The sequence below is a fragment of the Panthera onca genome, chromosome B4, assembly GCF_046562875.1.
Source record: "Panthera onca isolate mPanOnc1 chromosome B4, mPanOnc1 haplotype 2, whole genome shotgun sequence".
NCBI classification, from domain to species: domain Eukaryota; kingdom Metazoa; phylum Chordata; class Mammalia; order Carnivora; family Felidae; genus Panthera; species Panthera onca.
The window spans coordinates 112,567,640-112,576,407 of NC_138345.1; the positions used below are offsets into that span (position 1 = coordinate 112,567,640).

Here is an 8,768-nt window from a genome sequence, read left to right on the forward strand (position 1 = left end):
AAGACACTCAGTTGGTGTCCAGAGAATCACTTAGTAAGGGGATCCCCTCCCGCAACGTGAACTGAAATTCAGATCTGCACACTTTTAAGTACATACTGTAAGATGTGTTTCAAAGATGTTTGCAACTGGATGCTAGAAGCAGACAATTTATTTAGTGAAAAACTCTATTCAACATAAGTAAAATATTGCAGGTTAAAGATGGTTTTAAAATTTTTATCTATTGTTTTATATATGAGAGGTATGAATTCCAAAAGAAAGCACAATGATGCCATTTGCCGTGTTTTATTTTGCTATTAGCTTGTTAAACATAACATGCAAATGATTAAAAAGAAACATACACATGACTTAGAGTAAAAAATAATTCTAGAAAAGAAAAGTTTCATTAGGTAACCATATAAATCCTTAATACCAAAAATATCACTTTATGTGTATGGGGCTTCAAGGATTTGGTCTAGTATTTTGCAAAATCATCGGCCTCAAAATTTACCACCTATTTTTTAGCTAAACAAATCTGAACATTGAAATTTGGTTCAAGACACCAAACATCCATATGTGGGTAGCCCATGCTTTTTGGCACATTGAGTTGATTTAGGAATTATAATGCTGGGCTGACTTCCATGTAACCAGTAGAAGATTCTGCACATCATTTGACAGTAGAGATGTAGAAAATACTAAATTTACAAATAAAGCATAAGTTTGTTGTCTATGTGTGTGTCTGTGTCTGTGGTCGTGATGAAATAGGCCTGCCTTTCATCTTTTCTTGTAAAAAAAAAAAAAAAAAGGAGTAAAATGTTTACAAAACATTTCCTTCAGAATTTAAAATTCATGGAAGTAAAAACAGCAACAAAAATGAATACTATCAAAACTGACACACACAAACGTAACCATAAAATGTTGCTCCGGGATCCACCTCAATAGAATTGGAATTCGTAGATATTAATTAACGGTGATTTCATTTGCTACACGTAGACATTCATACATATCGGGGGGCAGACTGGTGTGCGTGAGACGGTTGCCATCCAAACGCAAATGCTTGATCTTGGAGTAGGATAATGGTCCCAGGATCTTACAGAAGCTCTTTACTTCGAACTCTGGAAATTAAAGAATAGAAAATGTCCATTACTTTTTTAGTACATGGACTTGAATTGATCACTTAAAAAATGCTCCAATCCATAATAATGTCTATTAAAAGTCCTTCCCACTTACTTGATAGATCTTTGAATTTGGAACTACTACAGGAGTGTTTCAGGCTACCAAATGACACAACAATACTTAGCAATGAATGCTTATAGTAGAGGGTTACCTGAGTGGCTCAGCTGGCTAAGCTTTTGACTCTTAAGGTCTCGGCTCAGGTTGTGATCTCATAGTTTTCTGAGTTTCAGCCCTGCATCTGGCTCTGTGCTGACAGCGTGGAGCCTACTTGGGATTCTCTCTCTACCTCTCTCTCTGCACCACCCCTGCTCATGCTGTCTCTGTCTCTCCTACAATAAATAACAAAATTGGGGCGCCTGGGTGGCCCAGTCGGTTAAGGGTCTGACTTTGGCTCAGGTCAGGGTCTCCTTGTTCGTGGGTTTGAGCCCCATATTGGGCTCTGTGCTGACAGCTCAGAGCCTGGATCCTGCTTCCCATTCTGTGTCTCCTTCTCTGTCTTCCTCTCCCCTGTTCGTACACTCTCTCTCTGTCTCTCAAAAATGAATAAATATTTTAAAGAATTAAAACTAAATAAACAATAAAATAAAAAATAAAAAAAATATTAAGAATACTTATGGCAGATCAGGACATTCAGTTGAATGTTTGAGAGAATAGAACTTATTATCCTATCTGCATTTAAAAACACTGGATTTTAAAAGCCATTCAATTAATCTGTCATATTATCTGAGCACTCTTTTGAAATGTTTAGTCTAGCTGAAGAAGTCTAAGATTGGTGCTGTTGTGTGAGCAATCTCGCCAATATAAACATCTTGGGGTTTTGCATCTTAAAATAAGAGACTAGATGACCTCTGAAGAGTTTTCCAACAACCACCCTTCATGACGATAATTCAAAACCCCAAAGCCAAAAGCAAATCATAGAATGTCCATGATCAGAGCTCGTGTCCTTTTCTTCTGTGGAAGAAAAGCTGCCACAAATGAAAAACTGATTTAGTTTTGAGTAGAAACTGAGGCTGCTTTTAGATTGCATGATCTAGGTGTTTACATAGAAACTGCTTATGTTTGCTCAAGTCCACTTCAGATTGACTTATCTGGTCCCCTGTATTGTTATTTTCTTTCATTCTTAAATTCTAGTTAATAATGACTTCAGTGGAGCTCAACACACTGTTCTCTCCATTAAGATGTTGTCTTTAACTCATCAGTCAAATTTCAGGGATCTTATGGCACCTATCTCTGAGAAAGCATGGAGGAATGGAAAAAACATGGGTTTGGGCCGATACTACTTTTCTATCTCTGCGATTGATCATCTGGGTGACTTTGGAACATTTATCTGATCTTCTTATTAGCTATAACGTATCTTTCACACTGTGTTACATGAAGACTGAAGTGATTTTGGTATGGAAGCCACTTCGCCCACAGTACTGCACACTATATGTGCCAAATAACTATTGATGTCCTTTTAAGTTTGCCCTCTTTTCCAAATTAGGGAAATCTGTGACTGGGTTGAGCTTAAAGTTGCAAGCTTGAAATAGGACAATACTCTTTGACCATATATTTCCTAATATTAGAAAAACATGAAGGGGCTCTTTGTATCTTAAGAGAATGTGGACAATTGCTATCCATAATTATTATGTAGCAAAATAAGTTGAACTGCAAACATGCAAAGTCAAACAACAAGAATACTTGAAATGGATATACCTAAATGTCAAGGATGAGAAAGGAATAAGAGTAACTAAACACTCACATTCAGATGGCAGTTGTGTGTGGTTTCAAGCTCAGCTTGACACTGAGTGACCACTGGCATTTCTTCCACGGACCACATTTCTCATCTCCTATATCACCTCTTCCTTCTTGTAATCATCCTGGTCTTTATACTTCCAGATTTTCCTGCATCTGTGTGTCTTCCCTTTCTTGTCTCAGAGTATGAGGTAGCCCCATTCACATGGATAGACCTCCACCAACCAAATCTAATGGGTTTCTTCAACCCTTAAGTATCTTAAATCCCATTAGCGTTTTGGGATCTCTGAATATCCTTCCTCCTGACCACAAATGTTTATAATATGGGACCATATATTGCTACAGAGTGATTTTTCCACTAGAAATGACTGTAAGGGTTCAGCTATGATCATTTTACTCTATATGGTATGACAAGCAAGATTTCCAGACACAAGAAAGGATATGTGGCATTTCAGATCTGGCAGTCATGGTCTCCCTCTTGAAAACACCCCAACCCTACTAGGGGTTACACAAAATTGTTGCTGAATCACAAAGTATCATATTGATAAGTCATACTGTAATTTTTTGGACGGAAATGTCAGTATCCTTATCCAATATGACAAAAGAACCAACTTTCATGGCATAAAGATGTTCAGTTTTAATAGATTACTTTGCAGATATGATTGCTTTATAAGTAAATCAATGGTTCCCACCTGCCTTTTGATTTAAACAACTTTGTCCATGAACTGTAGGTTTTCTCTCCTGCCACCTTTGTTAAAGAATAAGATGGATTGTGGTGAATTTCAATTTCCCACCTGAATCTGTATGGCTTTAATTGATAAATGTCCCAAAAGACCTAAAGAATACATGAACAGCCCAAGTGGATCAGGTCAAACTCCTACCCAGAAGATAAATAAAAAGTATACAATGGCAGCAGGAGAAAGGAAGGAGAAATTGGAAAAATCAAACGAGGTTAAGTGTTGTGTATAAAAGAAGGAGCTCTTTCATACTATTAAAAAAGATTCTGAACCCTCATCGATTTCCTTAACTCTTCAAAGAAAATTTTTAATGTTTATTTATCTTTGAGAGAGAGAGAGAGAGAGAGAGAGAGAGAGAGACAGAGAGAGAGAGAACTCAAGCAGAGGAGAGGCAGAGAGACAGAAACACAGAATCCGAAGCAAGCTCCAGGCTCGGAGCTGTGAGTACAGAGAGTGATGCAGGGCTTGAACTCATAAACCACGAATCATACCTGAGCCAAAGTCAGACACTTAACCAAATGAGCCACCCAGATGCTCCTATTCCTTTCCTCCTTAATCTTCCTCACCATCTTCAAATAACACTGTGAAGACCACACACACCATGACACGGATGACAGAGATAGATGATGGTCCATAAGAGCAGCGTAATATGTGGAGTCCCAAGTAAAGATGTCAGAGGAGACCACGAATATATGTGAACTGCTCTGGAGATAAGCAGGAGGGACATTTGAAAGCTTCTGCTGGCCATCCCTCTTTTGGACTTGTTTGTTCCTCCTCCAGCTAGACCTTGCCAAGAAATAAATGTCGGACAGAAATCTAAATCACGACAGAGGCAAGTGATAACAGATATCAAGAGCTAACACAGCAGGATGAATTAGCCCAAAATATTAAATTTGAAGAAATTTGTATTCAAGTCCTATGAGCTTAATGGTTTCTGATCTGGGCACTCCAAAGAAAGGCCAAACATTGAACAAATAACTGAGCTAGAATTCTTCTATATTTGAATTAGAGGGATAGATATTTTATTGGCATGTTTATTCATTTCTGTTAATGGAGCCAGAGACCATATTTACTTGCACAGTTCAGGCATGTAAAAACTTGAGGAAACCTCAGTCACGTACAGGCACAGCTTTCTACTTACTTTCGAGTTCATTGACCTCCAGGTAATAGTTTTCAAGGTTCTCGTTGACAGTCGGTATGTTTTTAAGCTTATTATAGGAGAGATCCAGCTCAAGCAGGGATGATACATTAAAAGAATTTCCAGGTACTCCACTATCAGCCAGTTCATTGTGCGATAAACGTAGATACTGCAGCCCACTAAAACGCTTGAAATACTCATCAGGGATGTTGCTGATCTTATTGTTGTCCAAGTAGAGAGTTAGAAGAGATGCTGGGAGACCAGAAGGCAGTTTGGCCATCTGATTGAAGCTCAAGTCAAGGTACTCGAGGGACTTAAGACCTTTAAAAGCAGCTGAAACAGCATCCTCTTTCAGTTGATTGTGTTGGAGGTGGACGAAGGTCAGGTTTACCAGTCCATCGAAGGAGCCAAGCTTCGTTATCTTGTTGTGCGTAAGCTGGAGATCCACCAGGGACTTGGGGAGTGGGCCCACAGACTCCGTAAGGTTGTTGAAATTTATATGCAGCTTCTTAAGTTGTTTCAGTTTAGAGAAAATTTTTCCTTTTATCTTGGAATTTTCTAGAAGGTTATGATCTAGAATGAGCCACTGCAGATCAGTGACGTTTTCAAAGGCCTTTTCATCAATATGGTCGATCTGGTTATTCCTAAGGTAGAGATACTTGATTCCAGGAGGCACCATCGGCACACTTTTCAATTTCAGTTCATCGCAGTACATGGCTGTTGGATAGCTTTCAGGGCAGTTACATTCTGGTGCACAGTTTGGTGATGATCGCCCATAAATCGATAGAGGGAAATCATAATCGTCATAGTAATAACCGCTGGCACCACTAGTTAATGCCAAGAGGAGAATAAACACACCTAGATTCATGTTTGGCAAATGCTTTGACTCCTAAATAAAGTGAAAACATATTATTATAAAATAGCACACTTTCAGGAAAAGGATGTTGGATTTGCAACGTTAAATGCATTAGCAAATGTGTATTTTATTATTTTATAGTTTGTTTGGACATCTAATGATGTCTTTTTAATCTGTATTTAAGCGTCAGGAAAAGGATGTACTTGTGCAACTTCTGGGGTGGTGAACAGGTTTCAGGTCAGATTGCATACACATGCGCCCCCTTCTGGACGAGCCAGGCCCGACAGTCAATCTCTCTAGGTCCTTCCTTAATTAAATGCCTTCCTGCAATAGGTTTCTGGGTGGTGCCCACTAGCCACCATGTTAGTACACTGCTTCAGAACATCCTTCAAAACCAGAAAAAATGAAAATGAAAAGACAATTGTAAGCTGTACCCTGTACCCTACCATTCACCATCATTAAAATATCTCATTAAGAAGACCCTCCCTGGGAATAGGGGCAATCTGTGGTTTTGCCTGAAGGAAAGCTATTCTTATCTATGTGTGTGTGTGCGGAGGGGTGGGAGGGTACATTCCTTTAAAAATGTCTGGGTATTGTCGGTGCTGAGGAGGAAGAACAGAATTCGTGGTGGGCGTGAGTGTGTGTGTGTATTATCTTGACTTGTCTTTACTATTCCATACCTTTAGGTGCATTACACAACTGTCTTCCGAAATTAATATTTGGCATATTAGTTTTAGAACGTGCTTTTAATTAGTCAGGGAAATGTCACAAATTCTAAAAAAATAATTAAACCCGTAAAGAGATCCAACTGGTAGAAAACATCTATTATTTTCAAGTTTTGAATTAAAATTGTCCTTTCTCAGTAACTCACCAGTTCTCTACCTGCTTCATGCCAAAATTTAGGAAGGCATGGCTCACTTCTCTGGATTTTAGTGCTCTCACAGCATGGAAGTGGAAAAGAGGTAGAACTGAGGAGAGTCTGCTGTGAACAGTGGCATTATGAACCATGTAGGAAAGGACAACCTTGAGAATATAAATTAAAAATAAGCTGTAACAGTGATCCTCTCATATGAACATGTTTCTAAGGTGAGGCTCAATAAAGTATATTTCAATTGCTTGGGGAAATAAAGGGTTAGCAGTTTAGGTAAAGAGTTGGGCTTTTGTAGAGTGGAGAGTTATGTCTGAAGGATAACTCTGGAAGGGAAATCATAATGTGAAGCAGCATCCACATTCCACTATATACCATAAAATAATATATCTTCTTGCGAGAAATATGGTACAAACTTATGTGCCTAGATTGGTTGGGATGAGTAGGAATGTTTAGCATGAGAAATTGAGACATCTTTTCTTTGCTTCAATTTGAAATTATAAGGCACTTTATTTTAGCAGATGAAACCCTAGAAAAGTTGTTGGAATCACTCTGATAGCTGACATAATGTAACACGTAGCCAGATTCTCGAGAAATTATTCCCTAAGATTACAACGGCATCATTTAATTTAGCTGACAGGACTTGGCCATGAGAACAATTACATAGTTTTAATGTAATTACAGGATTCTTTTAAGTTGTAATATGTTAATGTTGTAAAGATTTGTCTTGCTCCATTAAAAAACCTCCACCTTGTTTAAACTGAGTATACACTAAAACTAATACTTACTATAATATGAGTATTGAATAGTAATGAAAAAATGCTTCCATACTTTTTGGCAGAGTAAAAACAAGGGCTCTGAATTCAAAGAGAGTTTGTAACCATATAATGACTCCACTATGAGGCAAAAGCGCTCTGTACTTTTTCCCCGTTTTTTTCCAAATACCTGTGGCTATGGAGGAAATGCTTTTCTCAAAAAGTAAATCATCTTTCCCAGAATTTCTTTAAAACATGTTTTTTAAGACGTACATCCAAAAATCAGATCTTTGAAATTAACAAAATAGAAATGTGATTCATGTCTGAGTCTTTTAGCTCACATTTTTATAACATGTTCGTTGTAAATTGTAACAAATTATAACAATATAAAGTATTCTGAATGCTAATTGAAATGGCCTTTCTTCACTTCAAAATTGGGTCTTAACAACACTAACGTATATAACTAATTAGCATAAAATAACAAACATTTTAAATGCCAAACTTTTTTACTATGTTCAGTTTTAAGTAGTGTCTCATTCCAATTTTGAAACTTTGTATAACTTCCATTGCCAAGCAGTACAACATATACTATATAAAATTTATCTCAAATCCCTAAATCATGGAAAGCATATTAAGCAAAATGTGAAAGTAAATGCTCAAAACTGTGGATTTGCTGTTGAGTAGCAATTGGCAATGTTGCTCTGGAATTTCTTCTGTTCCTGTTACAATAAACACTGTCCCAAACAGTCAGCATCCCCAGTGCTATAGTTAAAACAGCACTTACCTTACTGTCTTGATACTGCTTTCGTTAATTCTTAAAGCAGATGCACTATGGACAAGAATCCACCAATATATGCTGTGAACTCTGTCAGGACGGAACTGGCTGCCAGATTCTTAGTGATACAAGAGCTGAAGGGGGGGAAACCCAGCCCAGTCACGCCAGTCTCTGCATGGAGTTATGTCATTGTGGGGATCTTGTGGGGTGGTGGCATGTGAGCATTCCGCTCTCTAACGAAGTGCAGGTGGACGTGGGGAGCAGGGACTGCCCAGCTCATTCCCTATGGAATGGGAGAGAGATTCGTGCTTAACTAGCCCAAATACCATAGCTTTGAACCAAGAATTGAGTCCTGCTGCAAACGAGACATCTCCTGTAGGAGCACTTCTCTTGCAAAGCTCTTTCTCTCTGGAGCTGTGGGAACAATTAGGTGCTGTTCTCTCAACCAACTCTCAGGTTCATCTAAAGGTCTCATAAATCATAAACACAACAAATAATTCCAGGAAAATGCAAATGAGTCTTCAGAAGAATCAAATCTTTTTTTTTTTTTTTTTTTTTTTTTGCCCATATACTTGAAATTGATATTTACTCATTTGGACTACCTTAACTGGGGGCTAAGGAGGTAACTCACATTCATTTCTAAAATACGAAAAATGCTTCATTTACGCACTGACATAAAAGGTAAAATCAACATTTCCAGTTTATTTTTTATGTTAAGAGGATTCATTTTATGTTATTCAGATCTGGAACCGA

At 37.9% G+C, this 8,768-nt stretch overlaps 1 protein-coding gene across 1 annotated transcript; it reads right to left on the bottom strand.

The window, feature by feature from the left end:
• Positions 1-266: 266 nt before the first annotated feature.
• Positions 267-8,230, bottom strand: LUM (lumican). Its single transcript, XM_060656795.2, has 3 exons — positions 8,025-8,230; positions 4,765-5,650; positions 267-1,091 (listed from the first exon to the last, which is right to left on the bottom strand). Exons 2-3 carry the CDS (start codon positions 5,627-5,629, stop codon positions 937-939), a joined length of 1,020 nt encoding a protein of 339 aa, XP_060512778.2. The 5' UTR covers positions 5,630-5,650; positions 8,025-8,230; the 3' UTR covers positions 267-936.
• Positions 8,231-8,768: the final 538 nt, after the last annotated feature.

Bases quoted from the DNA above. Each gene is read 5' to 3' on its own strand.
- LUM (XM_060656795.2), bottom strand. From the start codon at position 5,629: ATGAATCTAGGTGTGTTTATTCTCCTCTTGGCATTAACTAGTGGTGCC. The intron at 1,092-4,764 runs GTAAGTAGAAAG...TTTAATTTCCAG, and splicing joins GGAGGTCAATGAACTCGAAA to AGTTCGAAGTAAAGAGCTTC.